Below are 21,004 nucleotides of genomic sequence, written 5' to 3'. Positions count from 1 at the left end.
AGGGTAGGAAATCATCTGGGTGTCAGCGTAGAAAACACTGCTGGTATTTTAACACGTACGTTGTACCGAATCCCTGTCCCGCTGTCCCCGTAAACACTATTGTGCTTTTCATCTGCCACATTTGCAGCAGCAGCAGCAGGGAGATTTCCCCTGAAATGGGATTGCTGACCCAGCAGCCGCCCGGACAATGTGACGGCTGCTCCCAGGCAGCACAAAGCCCCCCTTCCAGAAAGCCGTCGCACAAAGCCGAAATCCCGCGCGAGCCCCAACCTGCTGGGCTCGGCACATCCCTCCCGCCAGTGCGGGGCGAGGCGGCCGGGCTGAGCGGCGGTGCTCGGCAGGCTGGAGCGACAACATGCCCTTGCCGAGGCGCCGGTCGTCCTTCCTGGGGCAGCAGCCCCCTTCCTCCACGGCCGAGAGCGCGGGGCCGCCCGGCCGCCGGGTGAGCGTCGGAGGTGGAGTGAGCCTGTCGAGACCCCCCGGCGTCTACGTGGGCACCGTTCCCACCGGCGGCGTGAGCAGCCTGGGCACCCGAGTGTCCCGTAGAGCCCTGGGCATCAGCAGCGTCTTCCTCCAGGGTCTACGCAGCTCCGCCTCAGCCGTGCCCCTGGCCCCGGGCTTGGATAAGGGTAGGGGTCTCACCTACGAAAGCCTGAATGGCTGCTTGGTGGAGTACATCGAGAAGGTGCGAGCTCTCGAGCAGGTCAACCAGGAGCTGGAGGAGCACATCAGAGTCTACCTGGACAAGAAAGCGGCGACCGTGGGTACCTGGGGAGCGCTGCGGGAGAACTGGGAGGCGATTTACCACCAGGTGAGTGCCGGAGCGCTGCTGGCAGCCGGGGGGGACGCGGGGAGTCATTAGCAACCCTGAGCGGCGAGGGTTGATGCTGCTGATGAATGTCGGCTGATTTCAAGGCGCGGTGCCATAGACAGAGGGGTTTAAATCTATCTTCATGATAATTAGCATTATCATTTCACAGTGTGTTGTGGAAAATGCCTATTAAGCAGGAGAATTGCCTCAGGCATTCTGCACATGGGAGCGATTGAAATGCACCCCAAGGCGCCATAGTCTGGGCTGATTAGAATGGGTGGGGGTTTTTTCCTTATTTTTTTTTAATCTGTGGTTATTACACTGAGTATCAAAATTATTAAAAGAAAACTGCCAGGACTGAATTAGGTTATCCCTCAACACGATATCATTACAAGCACTTTTTTTTTTTAATTAGCAATTCACATTTTTACTTTATTGCCTTGTTTGCTTAATCATATTTTCAAAAGCCCTGTTTATTTAAAAATAATAATTACATGGCTACAGATGAGTGACTCCTTTCCTTCCCTTTGTCATCACCCCACCATCCCTTACTCCCACCTTCTCCATATGGCACGAATGTTTATTGTGCAAAAGTGGTCTCTCTGTTGACCTCATGGACAAGAAATGGTTCCTTTTGCTGACCAGTAAAACCAGTAAGACTTTGCAGACCGATGTCCTGCTTGCAGTGAACACAGAACTCTGTCCTCTGAGGTCTCTCTCGGTGCACCATGCAAGTGCTGGCTCCTCAAGTCCCAGCCAGTGGGAGCAGATGGGACTCTGAAGAACTGGAGTCCGGCATCTTGCACACATCTTCCCAGCATCACTTGTGCAGGCGCAGCAAATGCAATCAGTGGCTCTTCAGAAAGCCTGAAAGCCAACTTTAAGTTCCCCAAGGAAATTGTGTGTTTTACCTTGGGGCTGTCCAGTTTTACTCTGCATTATTAGGGCAAGTCTTCCTGCAGAACGCTACAAATGTCATTTGAACGTGGGGGCATAAGATCGTGTCAGAAACACCCAGTTAAGCACCAACTTTTAAAGTTGCTACCTTTTTGTATTAGTAAAACACACAGTTGCTTGCTGAAGAGACTAGCTGCTGGGGTGCTCTGAATCTGGGGTGCTTATGAAAAGCCATCCTCTCAAAACTATTATTTCAGTGAGGCAGATGAGAACTTTGATGAGGAACAGGGAGTTAATGCTTTGCAGCCGCCATCCCATGTTTTCCAGACAAGTGTCCCATTTTGCAGTTGTAGACCTCCCAGTAAAACCTACCCTGGCTTGTGGTTAAGACTGAAAATGTAGGATGGTCGGTACCTGAGGAAGGACTATTTGATTTTTCTTTATATAAAACCCCAACATTGCAGTGCAGATAAACCTGCTCGTGTAATAATTTTTCATCCAAATTGCCTTCCTTACAACCTTTTTTTATAGTCATCCTTGCACCTTGCCTCTACCTTTCTTTTTTTACGAGTAAGTAAGAGCATCTCATGATGAAATATGGCTTGAATATTGGGCTCTTCCTATAGAAAAATCAGAAAAACAAAGCTATATAGCAGTAGCTTATTTGTGAGTAACAGAAAATAAGAGAAAAAGATCAGCATAATCCATATCTATTTAACCATCAAAACACATTAGAGAACACGTAAAGTTTTCCCAATTACTTCAGAGACATCACTTTTGTCTTTCCCAGATAAGATCCAAGCTGTTATGTACAATACTGATTAATAGATTCCTTCACTTTTTTTTCTAAGCATCTAACCAAGTCTCAAAGTAGGACCTCATCCGGCCCAAACACCAGTAAACTCATTCATCCTGGGGCTAATTGGAAAAATTATGACAGCATCAACATCAAAACTGTCACATTTATTAAAATAATGTTAAAATCAGCTGCTGCAGAAACAGCTGAAACCAAGTCAGAACCCTCCTGCCATGACACATCCCAGTCAAAAAAGCAAAAGGTGTTCAGGAGCAACGCGTAGCAGAAATGAGAGATACTTGGCAGATACATTTCTGGATGTAATTTTTGTAAATATATTTAGACTTTCTGTAAATGTCCACATCCATCTTAATTTCTTTAAGAGTGACATGTCCTATTTTCAGCTTCCTGTAAAATCTGAGTTTTGCTTTGATTCCTGGCCAGCCCCATGCATTCAGCTGGAGGGATGCCTGGCAGCCATAAAAACCCCTTGGTGCCATTCACATGAAGCAGCTGTGAAAGTTTTGGGGTGGAAAGCCACTTGACCAGCCACTTGGTTTAACCCAAGCACTCATAATGGGAACAGTTTTTGAAAAAGAAGCAGCAAAGAAAAATATGCAACTGGGCGGGGAGGGGGGGGAATCTAGACAGGAGCCCCTTCCTCTTGCCGTGCTAGAGAGAAGACAAGGATACGGCCACATAGGACTCTCCTGGCTCCAAAATCAGAAATGTGACAGGCCCATCTCTACAGTGGTGCAGAAGGGGTCTCAGTGGACCCAAGGTCCCATTTCCCTCCCAACCTTTCTGAGATGTGCTCCAGCATCCCGAATTTTGGGTAGTTGTCTTCCCAGCAATAACAACTGGGTGCCAGCATGTCTCCCAAACACAGAGCTAAGGGAAAAAAAATGTGTCAATGAGTGTCTCAGACGGCATGCGTCCTCAGGGGAAAAAACATTTGTGTTTCCTTGCAATTGTCAGAGCTATGGCTGCAGCAGGGGATCACTAGTGGGAGTTGAATGATGGGAAGCCACTATCCAGCTCGCAGCATTAATTATCTGCCTGGGCAGCTGGCTTTTAGCGGAGCAGGTGGACACGCACTAATTGGGAGGATTTTTGCAGAAAAAAAGAGGGAAATGAGAAATCCCTGCCAAGAGGAATTCATGTGACAGAAATAAAATTTCATGACAGAAATACAAATCCATGACAGAAACACAGATTTTACCCAGTGCATACTCTTCTCCTCCAGGCTTCATCCCGGTCTTCTTGTGGAAAATATTATCTCTACTCAAATGTGCCTCTTCTGCAGAATAGGAGGTTCTTTGCAATGGCAGTTTCTTCCCATGGAACAGGGCAGCACCTGGGAAAAGTGGATGTTTGAAACAATCTCAGGGTGTTTACAAAGCGAAGAGAGTAGCTCAGCTTCCGTGACCGTTCAATTAGAGCTGCATGGGAGACACAGAGATTTATTTTGTCTATGAGATGGCAGGTAGCACAGTTCAGATCACAGGAGTAAACACAAAGGCAGAAGGAATCAATGTCCTGGACCAATTTTATCACTGCTGTGACTGATCACGACATCCTGTGCATGGCTGAGAGCATTTGAAAGACTTCCAGAGCTTTTCCATAGAGCTACTTTTATTTGCACTTGGCCTTGCTATAAGCGTTTACTTGGTGTTAATATTAAGCCTGGAGAATATACAGGTCTAACAGCCCGAGGAATTGCCACATTTGGACTTGCACCCAGTAATTTATTTCCTGTGGGGCCAGGAGAGCCGCTGAGTGTTACTTGTAACACACTCGGACACAACACAGTGCGTGATCAGTGTCTGTAAATGGGTGAAATAGTACTCCGCTACTCATCTAAGGGTACAACAAACTCCCACAAAATGGCACAAAGCTTGATCAGCTGCTGTACAGAGCATGGCAAGAAATTAGTTTTAATTAGTTTTAATTTCAGCCACCTCCAACAGCGGAAACTTGGGCTGCCTTCTCATGCAGCTGGGAAGGGGGCGTGAGATTTTCTCCTTTTGCTCGGACAACGTTACAGTTTTACAGAACATTTCTTTAGGAGGTATCTCCTGCTTTGAGAACCAGACAGATGGAGTCCTGTGTACTTACAAAATATCCAATGTAAATGAAGTCAAGTTTCCCCAGATGCAGCAGGAATCAGCAAAGGACCCAACAATCTTTCAGGCTCTCTCCTGGTATTACCTTTCCCAGGGCAATGCAAGAAATGCTGCTCTTGCTGCCTTTGAGGTTCGTTTCTCCCTTCAGGCTCTGAGAAAGGGTTTGACATGGAAAGCATGACCAAAAGAATTATGAGTTTACTACTTGGCAGTGAGCTGCATGCTTTTAGCCTGATTTTAGCTGTGAATTAAAATGTGTTGAAGGCAATGGTCTGATATCAGCTATTTCCTTGTGTATGTGGAAGGAAAGACTAGAGTGGCATCTTCTGAACTTTCTCCGTGGAGGCATCATTTGCTTTAACTAGAGTGAAGTTAAAAGCCAGAGAAGTTTCCATTATATGAATAATGGAGCCATGAGATTCATTATCACAGGCCACACCTGAGGCCATGAATTTAGCAGTAGTCAGAAAGGATTTAGGCATTTTTAAGAATAGCAAAACTATACAAAACTATAGATAAAGCACAGCTAAGAATTTGAAAGGTGTAGTAAATCTTGCAATGCCAAATTTGGCCAGATCTCTGTTAAAAATCAAAAGTTGCCAGTCACCAGGGATAAGGAATAAATTCTCCCCTGTGTCTGTATCACATGACACTTTATCAAGTCCGGAGTCTGCACGCTTCCTTGAAGGAGCTGGTTTTCCTTGATGCCGATTGTAACCCAGCAAATGGGCCAGCAGATTTTCATGAATTTTTTTCCTAAAAATTAACATTGCGTTTTCATGTCCATAAAATCACAATGAAATCAAAGGAAATTGTTGCTCCTTTGTAGTTAAGATGTTTAACAGCACAAATATTCACTGTTAATTCAAGAGCTGAAAAAATTTGTGATCACAAGGTGTTGTATGTGCATCACAGATCTGAGTGTTGAAAGACAACATGTGACTAAAAGGAGCTATTGGTAGTAATAATATTTGCATTTTTTAACATCTCCCATTTTGGCTCTATAAATGCCACGTGAGCATCACAGTGACTCCCAGAAGCCCTGTGAGGCAGGACAGCATTGCCTTCTGCTTTACGAGCAGAGGAGGCAACACCTGAGTGTTTGCAGCATTGCAAGCCCTCTCATTTCTAATGGACACAAAGAAGGGTGTTTCCTAAACTACTGCTTCATATATTTTAGTACGTGTGTCAACAAAGTGGCTATGAATCTGTCTCACTAATGCTGCATGCTTGCATCCAGCTGTTGATTATTATGACAATTTAATCAAACAAAAGAGCCACTAGATGGAAGTCTTACATCTCTTCTTCTGGAGCCTAGGAAAGGGCTTTCACAGCTCATGCAAATCAGAGAGAATTTTTCAGGAAACCTGGTTTCTACGTAGAAACTACTGTGTCATTATTTATCCTTCAAGTTCACTGTCGGATTTAAAGGGTACAGGTGATTTCCAGGATGGCTGAAAGGCTGATGCCTGCTGGCTCCCACTGCAACACTAATCCCTGAAGACTTCCAAGCATTAGTTCGGAGGTTTTTTAATACCATTTCTAGTTACATGGCAGAATTCAGGGTCTTGTGCAGTTTTGGAAATCCCTGGACTTTCTCACTAAGTATTTGGCATAAGCTGCCGGTCTATGAAGAGGAGAATCAGGGTATCGACCATCATCAAAATATGCATCAAGAATATGGTACCAGGGTTCTGGTAAAGACATCCATTGTGGGGCAGGTAAGAAATCACCTCAAATGCCTCCATAAACCCACCAAATCACTACTGGAAAGCACTTTTAAAAAGCAGTCTGTCTCCATATAGAGGCAGAAATCCAGGCAGCAGCAATTCACCAGCTATCCCCTGCTTCTGCTTTCGTTGCAGTCCCAAAGCTATTTTACACTGGATTCAGGCTCTAAACTTAGCCATTAACATGCCTCTGAGTGGCACTTTGCAGCTCACAGGATTTAATATTCCTTTTGCTCACAGGATGTTCCCAATTCCCTCAAAGACATTCATTTTCATCAGACTTTAGGTCAGATGTTGTAACCACATGGGATCCCTGCCGGAGGCAAATGGGTTTGTTTCAACAGGACAGGGCAAATCACAAGGCAGCATTTCTGCTCCTTGATTTGAGTCAGGAAGAAAAATGAAAGCTTCTGTGAAGATCCACATATGTATGAGTTGGCAGGAAGACAAAATTACTTCTGTAGGAAAAAAGAAAAGGAAAAAAAAAGAAGAAAAATAACCAAAATTTTAAGCTTGTATCAAAAGAAGTGCCTCTACCTCTGTGCTGCTGCCATGTAAAAACTAAATACTAAATGTCATTTCTCCATCTTTCAGGAGAAACTCAGGTGTCCTGGTACAAGGGAACCTGAGGACAGCAGAGTAGTATGTCCCCAGAGTCTCAGCCCTGCTCAGCTGCTCTGAAATGCCACAGACAGACAACCCAGGGTTTGGGGAGTTAGGCTAGTGCTGGTAATGTGGGGTTGCGCAAAGTCAGGGAGAAGGAAAGAAGGGGTTGAACAATGAAGAAGTGACAGTTCTGTGTGCAAGTGAGCATATAAAAGTCTTCTGTACTCATGGGCTGCACAGCAGGGCTGGCTGGATAGTTGAAGGAACAGGTTATATTCCTCCACGTCTCCTTATCAGGTGCCTTCACGTATTTCATATTTGTTTGTCCAAACGTCTATAAGACATTTGGAGCAGTAAGCCACTCTTCATAATGGTAAATGTTAACTACCACCTAGAAATGCTTCAGCCTTGCATGCCCACCTCCACCCCATCACCAACAGCCAGACAAAGAGCAGGTAGGAACATACTAAGGCAACAATCCCACTAGTGGTACTTGAGATAACTTATCTGGATGCAGCCTTGAGGTTTCCACATTGCATGGTCTCTTTCACCTCGGAGGAGCAGAATGCTTTAGGTGATTCACAATCTTATTTAGTTGCAGACTTAGTTATTTGAAGAAAGATTTTTCTGCTTCAAGAACTCTCCTTGCCAGCTTAAAAATCTGCGCTTGTTCTTGGGATGATTTAGTTTCAACTGCAAATTTTCATGGGTGTCTCCTGAAAAAGGCCAAAGAAATGTTCAGTACTGAATTCAGCATGTCTTTGGTCACCTCCATAGCTCAGTGCACGTGTGACTCCAGGGCAGGCAGTGGTCCTTTTTACCTTTTTATCATTTTATGTACCCTTCTTGAATCACAACAAGCTGCTAAGTCACAAGTCTTTCAGGTTTGCTTGCCCCTTCAGTGCCTCTTGGACATTAGAGATACACCCCAGAGCCGTAGCAATGATACCACAATCTTATTTGACCAATCTTTTCAATCAGTGTAATAATCTTTGAAGACTGCCTGCTTCTCAGGTCTCATATCTATCGCAAGAGCCTACAGGATCCCATCAGAGAAGAAAAACGACGCTCTGGGAGCTGAGGAGGGCTCGCAGGCGGCATGAGCAACAAGTATTCCGTGGCTCACTGAAGAGGACGACCCTGAAGAGGACTGCTGATATGGGAAGTAGAATAGGAACTGCATAAGTCTACTTAATCTGTATCTAGAAAGTATAAATGGGACTTAAATGATGAACCTACCTTGCGCACAGCAATGAATTTTGCCCCTTGCAAACTGGCGATGATCAGAATAAATGTGTTTCTACAAGAAGATGCTTAGGAGGAATGAACAGTTTGATGACAAATTACAGCCTATTGCAAAGAATTTATATGTACAAAACTAATTGACTAAATTATCTGGAATGAGCCACTTGAACAGCCCTAGGATAAAGGATTATTTTCAGAATCAAAGCTGTACATCTGCTTAAGATACATGAACAGTGCACGTAGCGCATGTGCTGAAGCTCTTCATTGCTTGAGCTCTGTTGTTTCTTTCTTCTAGGTGGGTGAAGCAGTCCTTGAAAATGCCCGTCTTATGCTGCACACCGAGAATATTCAAGCCTGTGCTGAAGATTTTAAAGACAGGTAGTCCTGTGGTGGCACCTAGCTGGCCACTTTCTTTGAAACTTTGCCTTGGCAAATGCTTACTTCTTAGGGGAGTAATGCTTAGTTTGTTGAATGGGTTTGTTTTTTAAGTTGTATATTCAACCCCATGATTTGGGAGGGGTTTTGCAACAGCAAAATTATTGTAATTGCTAACGTTATTTTTGAAGATTTTGAAGGTTCATAGTAACAAAAATGTGCACAAGCAATATTACTTAAGCTATTCTTTGATACGCAGGTATTGGTCTCTCACTGAGAAGTCAGTATTCATTTAATATTGGGTTGACATTTTATAAAGGCAGACTTCCATGTGCTTCTTAGTTGTAATTTTCAGTAGCACACAAGTGGTTTTGGAAGCAACAATCATTCTGCTACAGCAGCTGAAAAGTAAAAGCTGAACTACCACAAACATCAGTGTGGAAATGTTAGATAAGAAAACAGAAACAGGCTGCACTGATTTTCCTTGTCTTTAGTGAGAAAAATAAGTAGTAAAAGAAGATTTTAAATACTGGCAAACTACTTTTTTAATGTCCTTCTGTTTGAAAGGCCTAATATTCATGTACATGAGTGCATGAAACTCCTTTCATTTTACTCAGGAGACAAGATCCTTCTAGCTTTTACTCGTAATGGACTCGTTCATTTACATACAGCTTATTGCAAGATCTGACACAAAAATTGTATTTCAAATGATTTGATTTTTATTTCCTATGATTTTGATCATCCCTTAAACTTCTGTTTCTCTCTCTGTGGTATTGTTTTATTTAATCATATAAAAAATGTGTTTATCATTCTTAGGTTTGCCTTTTATTTCAGAAAGGTGCAACTCTGAGATACTCATTTTATGGCTTTATGTCCAGCAAATACTTTTTAAAAATGTCAGCTGACTTGGGCAAGCAGTCTACATAAAAAAACCAATGTCAAATCAATCCACTGCGTAGTAAAAGCTCCTGATTCTCACTGGGATCAGTGCCACTTTCCCGAGCTGTTAAACTCCTAGCAATGAAGGTAGCTCTCAAGGGGCAAAATGTTTATGAAGCTGTTTCCCATCAGCTGCCAGCTCTCCTGTCTAACCTTCCTGGCCACCAGATCCCCAGGTTGGACGGGTTTGGCACAAAAGTTTCACACCCAAGGAGATTCACAATGCAATGCATATTTTTAATGGAAAGCTAAAACAAAAGGTTACAAACAAGACCAACACAAGAAGCCATGCTGTGGAATAGCAACTGCCTGCCAAAATTTCGCTTCCATTACAACCACGGTTTGGAAATGAGCCATTTGTTCAAACAGCAATTCTAGTTGACAAACCAATCACTGAAATTTCCTGCTTATTTTGATACTACTGGGATTTGGTCTGAAGGATGGGCCAGGACCCCGGAACAAAGACCAGACTTCCATCACCGTGTCCATTAGTAAAAGTAATGCTTGATGTGCGTGTGTTTTCTTTAAGCATTTCTCTGAAAAATTTTTATGTAGACAAATGAGTAGTTATTCTCATTTTACAGTCAAGCAAACTGAGAAAAAGCCACCCATAGTCATACTGTATATAAATACCAGATATAGCAAGAGACCATGTGCCTCCCTGTGCTTATTCTGGAACCCCACCAGGCTGATAACCACCGTAGTGCAGACTGCTAACTTGGCCTGTTTTCTTACACTCTGATTTAATGACAGGGTACTTCAGGCAGTTAAATTAAAGTATAGAGAGACAAGGTGAGAAGAAAGTATATTGTCTGTGTTTCTGTGCCTCTGTCTGGGACACACGAGCTAATTAGCACAAATGGTGTCATTCAAAAAGAAAAAAAAGGCAGGATTTTTTTGCTGAGCTGTGCTTTGTTAAGGTTTGGCTTTTTTTTCTCTGCAGGTATGAAAATGAGCAGCCATTCAGAAAGGCAGTGGAAGATGAAATTAATTCCCTGTATAAAGTGATTGATGATGCCAATTTAACTAAAATGGACCTGGAGAGTCAGATAGAAAGCATGAAGGAAGAACTAACTTTGCTGTCAAAGACTCACGAAGAAGTAAGTCCAGACTTGGGACACTGCAAAGCCAGTGTATGCCTGTTTCATCTGGTTGGTATCATACATCTAGTGCAAAGCAAACATTAAACACTCTGCCTGCCATGTCTGGGTGGGGGGATTTTCCTGAAACCTACTCTTATTTCTTTCCTCCCTGTTAACTTACTGCACTAACCCCTGAGGCGTGATCAAATTACTTACATTTAAGTTTTAACTCTTTCTCGTTTGATAAATACTACATGGAAATGACGTCATTGCTTCATTTCGTGTCAGACACCACATGATGGTCTTGGGGTTGCACAGTCACATATGTGGACATCTCAACCCCGAGATCCGATGTAAGGAGAAAATGCGTGTGCTCTGGTCCTGTTGCACTAATGTTGAGCATTAACTAGGTTCTTCTGAAAATACCCTGCTTGGCTTAGCAAGCTGCTCAGTTCCCAAGCTGAGTCTCTCCTGAGCAGCACACCACTGAAGCAAGTTGCAGGGACAGTGGCACAAAGGAGGGGTTTAGGTCACTTCAAAGAATCACCATCAAAGGTGTTAGCAAAAGCAGGTTTAATGAGTTGTGAAAGCACAACTTAAGTTTGGTGGCAAGGTTCACCCTATTACGTCCCACATAGATGAAGCTCACAAAGGAAAATCGGATTAGAATCAATCTAGGATGGTTTACATAGAGACTGGGGATGCAAAGGGTAAAAGTGCTAAAGGGTAAGGGCTCAAAAGGGCTAGGGGAGGCCCTCCCGTTGAGTCACGAGGTTCAGAGCAGATCCCCTTGCTTTCTAAAGTCCTCATGGAGCCTAGGTGCAGCTGAGTCCAAACTTAACCTCAGACTTGGTCAACAGTTTATAGTTCAAGGGTTTGTCAGCACCTGATCATTGACTAATTTAACATTTACAAAATGATCCAATAGGATTTCCTATTCAATATGTATACTATATTTTGCTATAGGATATTTAAATCAATTCATACACACATACACAGACACAAAGAATATGTAAAAAGTACCTGTTAAAAATTTCATCTCAAGTTCAGTGAAATACTCATTTGGATGCTTTTGCATCTCTCAGCAGGTGAGGTTTGAGCCTTGAGGAGTAGCAAGGGTATCAGTCTGGGCCCCATGATCAGCTTTTGGCAATGATCCTCTGAGTATTGCAAACTTGGGAGCTCCTGAGCTCTGAGAGGCCCCACTCGGAGGGAGGTTGCTGCTCACAGCCCACTGCAGTCTAGGAGAGCTCAAAGGGCCTCACTTAGAACCACTGTTTATAGGGTCAGAAGATGATTGGCTCTAGTCATCTGTCAATCTCCATCCTGGTCGTCATCCAAGATGGTAATTATTGGAATTTTCCTCAGAAGTCTGGTAGAAATAATATTGTTCCACTTGGACTGTGATTCAGGCAAATAATGTTCCAAGGCTAACTGAGCATAACTTACTGTCTGTTGTCCCTTTCCTTGATTAGACAAGAGAAGTTTGTTAGGCAACAGGAGTTCCTGGGAACAGACAGTGTTTCTGATAAGCTCAAGGGGAGCTTAACAGCCCAAGAGCCATTGATTGATCAAGGTTGAGGCCTAATGAGAATTCCTGAGATCGTAGAGCAGCCCAAGGGGATGAGAGGAATGTACCACTATAGAGAGGCAGCTAGAAGGGAAGCCCATTACTACCCAGTTTTGGAATACTTTCCCACTTACTCATTATTAGTGCTCGCCAGCACTCTTTGCATGAATTTAGCTTACTCCCTTCAGCAGAGGATTTGGGATCATCAAACACAAATCAGCATCTTTACTGATGGGGGCTTGAATATGGAGCTGTTACTAATCCAACATAAGGGACAGCAAGCAACTGTGATAGTTCCTCAAAAGTAAAATAGAGCTTGAATTATGATGGCTCATGGAGGCAAGGCACTATCCTACCTTACACTTCTTACGGATTGTTCCTCTAACCACAAGATTTCAGCAACACTGGCAGGCATAGGGAGACTTGGTTTGCCAAGATGGGGTTGCTTCACCCTCTCCCTGCTTGCATCAGTCTAATCTCAGGGCTGGCGTTTCACCAGAAACAACCAGTGACTTAATCTTCAGTGCATGGCATGAGAAAGATGGATGTTGTTTTAGATAAGAGGGAAAAAAGAAAATTGATAAGAAATAAACAAGATCCCCTATAAACTTTCAAGTATTGCACTGACTGCTGTGAAACCAGAAAAGCTGGTGCTCACGCTGTTCTGTGACTGTAGTCATAGCGTAATGAGAATACCACCTTTCCAACAGCAAGCTCCTCTTGCTCTGCATGTAGAGGAGCCCTTGCAGGGTGGAAAGATTGGAGTACCTGAGCATTCACAGAACCACCTCGGCACAGACCTGTTTTTCCCGTGGCAGCAGCACCAGGAGAAGCTGCTTAAGAGAAGTCACAGAATAAAGGCTGGAAGCAACTACTGCAATTACTCCAGCTGAGCTCTGGCTCAATAAACTCCCAAGGACTTTCCTGAACTAATTCAAACCTTCCTTTCCCCCAGTGCTCCCACTAGGAAATCCATGCCAAGTCCTTTTGAAGCTTTTGTGAGCTCAGAGTGGGCACATTTTGAGACTTTCATTCTTGCAGATTCATAATTCACATAATTTCCATCCATTTTTTCCAGTATTGTCACTGTCAGGGGCCATTGCTTACAAATACAATTCCTAGATGCTTTCACACTACCTTTTTTTTTTGCTTATACCAATAGCACATACAAGCAGATGGATGTAAAACGATTGCAGTGCCAGACAATTCAGATATCTGTGCAAAGCTCATTTATTCTCGTGTTCCTGAACACGATGTACAACTGATGTGCTACCTTTAAGCGTGCAGCTCTAGACACACTAGTTCTCTACTAATTACATGTTTTTGGAGCGCTTATATGCAAAAAAGGAACAAAATGTTGTCACAGAGAAGGAGAGTACTCTTCATCTAACATGCACATGCATAAACCACACATGGCTCATGCAAGCTGCGAGGCTGTAGAGCTCCTGCTGCTTTGCACATCTTGTTGTGTCTTCCAGTAAATGCCTGCCTATGCTACTGCATGGTGCGGCAGAGAGGGAAGAGAAGGGTTTGATATCCTGTGAGCTGTTACCTGCTGACCCAAAGTCCATGCTGAAGCTTTACTGGCAATACAGTTGTGGCGAGTTTGGGTCCCGGGTGCACAGTGTGCACGTATCAAGCTCTGACTGCTGGAGAAACTTGCCACTGTTGAGAGGGCTGTTCTGGGTAGTGCCTTGGTGCAGGGCTTCAGTCTTCTTCCACCAAGGGAGAAACCACTTCCAGTACTCCAGATCTGCACTAAGAGGCCCCATGCAGAAGCAAGGCAAATCCAAGCAAGGCAAAAATTTGAAAAAGAAACCCTCCAGTGCACTAAATCATTAATGTAGAGACACCTTCTGGGACAAAATTTAATTACTCTCTCTGTTTGCGGCACCAAAAGAGCTCTTCCTGAAGTTTCTCTGAAGATACCATTCAGTTGTCCAGTTCACTTTGTTTTATGTTTGTTATTTTTGTTCAAGGATGTGAAGGTATTATACAAACAGCTTGCTGGATCTCAGCTCGAAGAACTTGATGTTCCCATGGGAAGTGGCCTGGATGACATTCTGGAAAAAATCAGAATCCACTGGGAGAGAGACATTGAAAAGAATCGTGCTGAGACAGGTGCCCTTCTCCGTACCAAGGTCAGCACTCTGTAACCCTCTCCAACATCACAGGATTTGAAGCAAATACAAAATCTTTCTAATACTCTGCAGTATCTTTGAGGTTTGGGTGTTTGGGTTTTTTCTATTACAAAAAAGACATTAGAAATCTAAAAGATTTTAGTCCAAGTCCATGAGAAAATACACTCAAACATCAGGGGCTTTTGTGGGATGCACCGAGTTAAGCAGTGGTGGAAGTGGCCCTGTTCATATTGCAGGTGTCTGTGGGAGCCTTTTAAGAGCTCGGAAGTGTTGGCTAAGAAAAAAAACTTAATCGGTTGATACCTTCTTTGTAGGATATATCACAGTCATTACCCTTCTTACTAGGACTGTTCCTCCACTGAATAATTTACAGGTATCTATAAATCAAGAGAGGCAAAACACATTGCTCTACACTACAGACTCCTTATGGGTTTCTCCTTGATATTGTTTCCTTTGGCAGCAGTGGGAAAACTAGATATTAACTTAGAAATGAAAAGGGATGATGATAATAGCCATTCCCTTTGAAAGTTCTCTCTCCTGAGGCTGAGTCTGAAATATCCTTTTAATGCAGCTTTTTCTGTCACCAAGTGTCACTCATTTTCCAAAGTACCTGGCTGAAGTCAGTATTTTTGCAGAACTGAAACATTAAGTTCAGTGGATGATCTTATATGATAGAAGCCATCTCATTCTGAGTTGGCTCTTACAGCAGAGCATGAAAGAGCTAATCATAGCTACAGCAGTGCTATAGAAATACTTAGCAAGAATATTTCCCCCCTGTTCCAAGGTAAAGAGCTGCCACGAGAGGCATAGAGGCTATTGAAATAGCAAGAAAAAAAAGAACAAAACCAAGAAATATGTTTGCAGAGATATATGCGAGCTCTGAGTTCATTTTCAAAATAAAGAAGAAAAATCTGTTCCTGACCCACTGACAGGTTTCAGCAAAATGAGCATCACTCTGATGGCACCAAATTCTTCAGTGTTCTCACTTCCCTGTCCTGTTTGTTTCGCCTCCTTCTCCTTCTGTGCAAACACACCCTTACAACTTCTTATTTCTTTCATGCCTTCAATATCTGATCTTTCAGCTGCTCAGAGATACCATTTGGGGAGAAAATTGCCAGCTCATAGTGGACTGCTCTATCCTGTCTTTGGTACCCAACTCATCCCTACTTGGCCATCTCACTCTAAGCTCTTACTAGTTTCAGTTGTTCCTGGTTTTGTTTGTTTTTTTAGTGAGAGGAAGAAGCAGAATATCACAGATTTCTTGTTCTGCACAGATTCTGGTATGACATTGTAGGGGCTTTTGACCCCAAATATAACTCCCATTAAATCCAGATGATGCAGTTTTGTATCTCATATCTCATACAGATACAGATCTATTCAGATTGTTACTATTTGTACAGATAACAAGAGTTTAGCTTTTATCAACTAAGCTTCTGGACTAATGTCATCTTTTGTGGCTAAGTTGTACCATTTGGTTATCCACACTCTGAAAAATTTGCCCTTACTCTTTTGTAACATCAGAAGAGGGAGAGCAGTTCCTTCCACTGCTTTGCTCTTCATAACCATTTTTTTCAATGTGTCTCTATGAGGGTTTCCTTGGTCCCTAATATTTTAATTTCTATCTTCTGCACCTACTCTCTGGTGTAGCTGTGACCAGGTCACAAGGTGTTTCAAATGATAGCCTAATACTGACATGAGGGCAGTATTTTTGTTATTTTCTGACTTGTTTCCTTGCCTTATTTGCTTTGTCTTGTGACTAGACTTGCAGTCTTGGCTAGATTGTTCAAGGGTATTCGGGCACCAAAACACATCAATTTAAATTCATACCGAACAGGTTTTCACATCGGACTTGATGAGTCAGTAACCCCAAAACTCCAGTCTGTTGGTTTCACCTGTGCACTGTTTTTGTCCACAACGCTCAAAACTTTTCCCTGAATTGACACAAGTGATTTAAACCCTTGTAAGACATGCATGCTATTTAATATTTTTCCCTGGAAAATGCTTTACTTAATGATGCACTATTCCTTCATGTAGTTTGATTCCACACATCCACTATTGCTCATTGCTAATCAATATTGTTTTCTGCCATCCATAAATCCTTCTACTTCATGATTGATTCCCAAGGCAGTAAATCTTGATGCATCAAGCTGTTAAGGTTCTGCCTTAATGGAAGTAGACCTTAATCCTCCTCTTCACGTGCTGTCTCTTGACCAGCTGTTGATCCATGGAAATGTTCTGCCCTGAGCACATGATTACACAGCTATTTCTGTTGTCTCCTACACTAGATCTCATAAAAGGTTTTGAAAAATCTTGTGAATTATGTCAGTTGTTTCTCCCTTCTTTGCTACTTTGCTAAAATGTTCCCAGAACTCTCAAGAGCTTATCAAAGTAACTGTACTTCTTTAGATATCATGCTGATCAGACCCTGCATGTTGGTTTTCTATCCCTAATCATCCTAATCATTATCTTGACTCCATAAAAAATAGACTAATGAGGGATTCTGTGCTCATACACAAAGCCTGGCTCAGAACTTTACAGATGTGCTTGAAATCCACAGATTCCTAGGAAACTCACGCAGCAACATGATAAAAATTTAGGATGAAGATTTCATCCTCTCCCTCCATTAATCCAGTTGTTTGTGGTCACCACAATTTGGTATAGCCTTTCCCTTATGGAGCATGTCAGGAATAGGAAGAGTCCCCAGAAAACACGAATCACCTAGTGGAGAGGGCACAAAGGTTACTTCTGCACTTCTCTACAGAAGGAACCCCAAAGCTAAGGCCAAGTGCCCAGCAGCACCACACACATGGACTCTTGGGGCTGGTAATCCTGTAAGAAGAATGGGAAAACCCTGTGTGTCCCAAAAGCTTTAGAGTGCATTCAGTGTGTGCTTACTTGCTGTGTCATCCTTGGTATTTAGAGCCTGATGTGGCCACCTCCATCTACTCCATCTGCCTGTTCTATTCTTCACACCACTAATGTCAGGTAGCTGTGAGAGCTTAGGATAAATCCTGGAGGTGTTTCAGTGTCACCTGTCGTAAAGACAAGCTGGATTTATAGGTAGCATTTGGGCCACCAGCAGGGGTAATGTGAGAAAGACGCCAGGCTTCAGGTAATTTGTGTAGGCTATAAATATAGATGCAAAGGCACCTTCCCTTCCCCGTGTATCTCGTTAAAAAGAGGCATTTGTAGTCCTCGTACCATAATAACTTGCAGACTACACTCTCAACACAATTTAGGAGACACAATTTACTCCAGAGTGGCAGGTCCGTGATCACTCGGCTGGGTTCACTAGCACCAGGGAGGTGGAATTATGTCTTTCTGAAGCACAAGTCCCTACAGAGTATTTCTAGAAAATACTCTGTGTAATTTGCTGGAAAGGACAGGTTTGGTGTTTGAAATGAAATTCAGCCCTACACAACACAGGTTCCTAAATCCAAAGTCCTGTTTGAGACTTAACTGGTACTTAAATTACCTTTTGCAACGGAGACTATTTCATTCATGATGTCCAAGGTGTGGGGTTCACATGATGGTACAAAGAGAATTACAAAAATTATTTCTGGTGCATCGTCCTAGATTTTTAAAAATTTGATCTTACTTTTAAAATAAAAGAATGAATAATCAGAAAAGAAGAACAAGGTCAAGATGAATTTTTAGAGTGGAATGGAAATATTTTGCATAGTTTAATTTTAGCATCAACCACAAGAAATGTAGGTATTTGCCAGAAAGCCCAGAGCACTGGATTGAAAAGCCTTGATCTCAGCCCTTATTAAAAAGTATAGACATTTTATTTTTACTAAGGTACTTTTTCCTTCACCTACTTTCAAGGTGCCTGAACCAAACACATATAAAACCCCAAACCCAAAAGAGTATGAAATTGCATAATGACTTAATTCAATTAACAGAAATTATTTTTCTGACCTCTGTGATATGACTTGCTGACTCATAGAATCTTACGTGAAAAATTGAGGTTTGAATCCTTCTGGAAACCAATAGACTAAGTGAAAACACTTAATTTTTAAAAAAATATTATAGTATAGCTACAAAATCAACAATTATAGCAACATTTTCTTTTTATAGGTAATTTTAGATGTACTAGTATGAATTCTGAACAGCTGTTGTTGACATGGATAAAATATATATGCTGTAAAATGCATAAGCCATTTTACCGTAAATGCATAGAAAATAGGATAATTTTGACAGTAGGAAGTATCCAGAATTGTTTAACCGAGGGATTTAATATACAGTAATCAAACTTAAGGTCAGAATTGCCACAAGCTGTGAAAGCATTAACTGTCAGTTTGGTATGTAAGGAAGCTAGAACATCATTTGAGTGGGCTGTGATGACAGTCACCGTCTTTCACTGGCAGGCGGCTGAAACGACGGCTGCCGTGCGAACCCAGGAGGAAGAGCTGGTGGAGGGCCTCAGAACCGAGTTCCATGAAACCGCCTGCAAAATACAGAGCTTGCAAGCAGAAACCGAATCTTTGAGAACCTTGGTAAGTAGTGTTGGGCTTTCAGTGGGTATATTCTGTGAGATTTCAACGCGCCTTCTGAGGAGAACATTCCCATCTTGGGATGCAGAGTTAAGACTGAGTCCCATTTTCCAGCGGGTACTGCTTCCAGAGATGCCAGACATTTCTGGGCTCTTCTTGATTGACACAGTGCACTAAGTGTCCCACATTTGACAACCAGGCTCCAAATTTCAATCCTCAGTGTCTTCACACTGAATAATAATTTCCCTGAGATTGCTGGGTGGGTAGTACTTGACAATGTGAGGAATATCTGCGCCTTGTAAAAGTAGTTCAGCTTTTATAATGATAATATCTAATATCAAAGTATCTAAAGAGAGGAATTCTCAAGACATTACATCTCCACTTAAACACAGTCAATAGAGATATTGGCCAAACCTGAATAAAAAGCACTGTGAAGCATATGAAAACTGACTGATTTATCTTCTGCTGTCCTGCCCTTACAGAAGAGGGGTCTGGAGAACTCTTTATATGATGCCAAGCACTGGCACGACATCGAACTGCAGAACCTAGGCTCTGTCATTTCCAAGCTGGAGGCAGAGATGGGAGAAATCAAAGTAGAAACAGAGCAGCAGCAGCGGGACCGTGAAAATCTGCTGACCAGCAAACAACAGCTGGAGAAAGACATTGCTGCATATCACTGCCTTCTGGATGGAGAGCAAAGCAGGTACTTTTCCTTAAAAGCAAGTGTGCCACAGGGATGGAAAACATGTGCTCCCTGGGAAGGGGTTGTGTGGCTGCTGGAAGCAGGAGTACTATAATGGTTCTCTTATTCATAAGACTGGGCAGTAGATGGTGAGGTTTGGAGAAGCTGCAAAAAGGAAAGAATCCCATCAAACAGAGATTCCTAATGTGTTGGAGAAGGATGATTTGCAACACTAACATGAAGGGACATAGTTTGGGAACATGCCATGAGTTTCACTTCTCTGACGATTTAAGATGTGATAGTAAAAAGCTACTACAGCATCTTACAACATTAGTTGCTGCAAAGGAAATGTGTTGGTTGCCTTGGGTGCATTGTGCCATCCCTCCTCTTCCTTCTACACAGTCCAAATATTAAAGCAGTGGTCCTGGGGAAGCTCCCTTTCTAAGCACATAAGTTCTCCCTAAAGTCCAAGGGTGGAATTTGGATTACTGACTGTACCTTTTGTAAAGAAATTTAGTTCAAGCTCTTAACATTTGTCCTCTAGGAATAACCTCTACAGTGTCAAGTACAGTAAACACCTTTACAGTGATTGGGTTGGGTTGCTTAGTTGGGCTTTGCTAAGATCCGTAATCACCATTAGTCATGGAACCTCTGAGAATCTGATCCACAGATTTTGACTTCCTCTTCTTCTCAGGCCAAGGAGAATTTTTAAAATAGTCTGATCCTGCTGAAGCTGATGAGATTTCTTATTTGTAGTAGTGACCAATTTTTATTTTTCTACTTTTTCTACTTCCAGCTGATTATGAAACTCCCAGCCCAGAGAAGACCATTAAAGCAAAAGAAGATGTCACTGCCAGTTATGTTCGTGGAAGCTAAAAACCCATCAAAGCAGCCTGCTTTATTCAGTTTGATTCAACAATCAAAGTAGGTTGTAGCTTGAACAACTTTATTAGACCCTTCTCAAGTAATTGCTTTGCTTACAGATTTCAATTTACTCATGTTGTTAAAATTATAATAAAAATAAAGAATATCAGGGTTTTGTTTGACTTTTTCTTTCTTTCCCGTATTTTTCACGATGGCCGAAGGGGGTTAGATTAAGAACATCAGCCCTCCACTTCCTAGCAACTAAACTCTTCCCTTTTGTAGTACAAATGTATTAAGACTGAACTACCCCTCCACTGTGCACACAGCACCCACATGGAAATGGCGAGCGCTCTGTTGCGTCACAAGACCATCAGCTCAGCAGTGTGAAATCTTAATTCAAACAACACTGAAGCAGTCAAGTGCACTGTTAACTCAATGCAATTAATTCTGCAATACGTAAACCAGCAGTCATTAATGCAAACATGCCAGCAGTACTTTATAAACACATTTTTAACTCTAGACTAAACTTCTGGAAAAGCTGAAGGCGCAGAACAGCAACAGTAGTTCTGTCTGCAATCCAGGTTGCAATACTGAGAGTCTTGAGCCAGGGTGTCAGTTTGTGCAAATGGGATACTTTTTGATAT

At 42.5% G+C, this 21,004-nt stretch overlaps 1 protein-coding gene across 1 annotated transcript; it reads left to right on the top strand.

Annotated features, from left to right (window-relative positions):
- The first annotated feature begins 305 nt into the window (after positions 1-305).
- Positions 306-20,529, top strand: BFSP2 (beaded filament structural protein 2). The gene is made up of 7 exons (XM_032693824.1): positions 306-811; positions 8,507-8,589; positions 10,469-10,625; positions 14,157-14,318; positions 18,689-18,817; positions 19,297-19,517; positions 20,293-20,529. The coding sequence occupies exons 1-7, from the start codon at positions 356-358 to the stop codon at positions 20,294-20,296; spliced, it is 1,212 nt and encodes a 403-aa protein (XP_032549715.1). The 5' UTR covers positions 306-355; the 3' UTR covers positions 20,297-20,529.
- Positions 20,530-21,004: the final 475 nt, after the last annotated feature.

Source organism: Chiroxiphia lanceolata, chromosome 1 (genome assembly GCF_009829145.1).
Source record: "Chiroxiphia lanceolata isolate bChiLan1 chromosome 1, bChiLan1.pri, whole genome shotgun sequence".
Classification (NCBI taxonomy): domain Eukaryota; kingdom Metazoa; phylum Chordata; class Aves; order Passeriformes; family Pipridae; genus Chiroxiphia; species Chiroxiphia lanceolata.
Note: the sequence above shows the minus strand (reverse complement) of the source record. Positions and strands in the feature narration are given on the sequence as shown.

What these genes read in the sequence shown, in the direction of transcription:
- BFSP2 (XM_032693824.1), top strand. Translation starts at nt 356, where the DNA reads ATGCCCTTGCCGAGGCGCCGGTCGTCCTTCCTGGGGCAGCAGCCCCCT. An exon ending in TGTCAAAGACTCACGAAGAA is followed by an intron (nt 10,626 to 14,156) that starts GTAAGTCCAGAC and finishes TTTTTGTTCAAG; the next exon opens with GATGTGAAGGTATTATACAA. An exon ending in CCGAATCTTTGAGAACCTTG is followed by an intron (nt 18,818 to 19,296) that starts GTAAGTAGTGTT and finishes CTGCCCTTACAG; the next exon opens with AAGAGGGGTCTGGAGAACTC.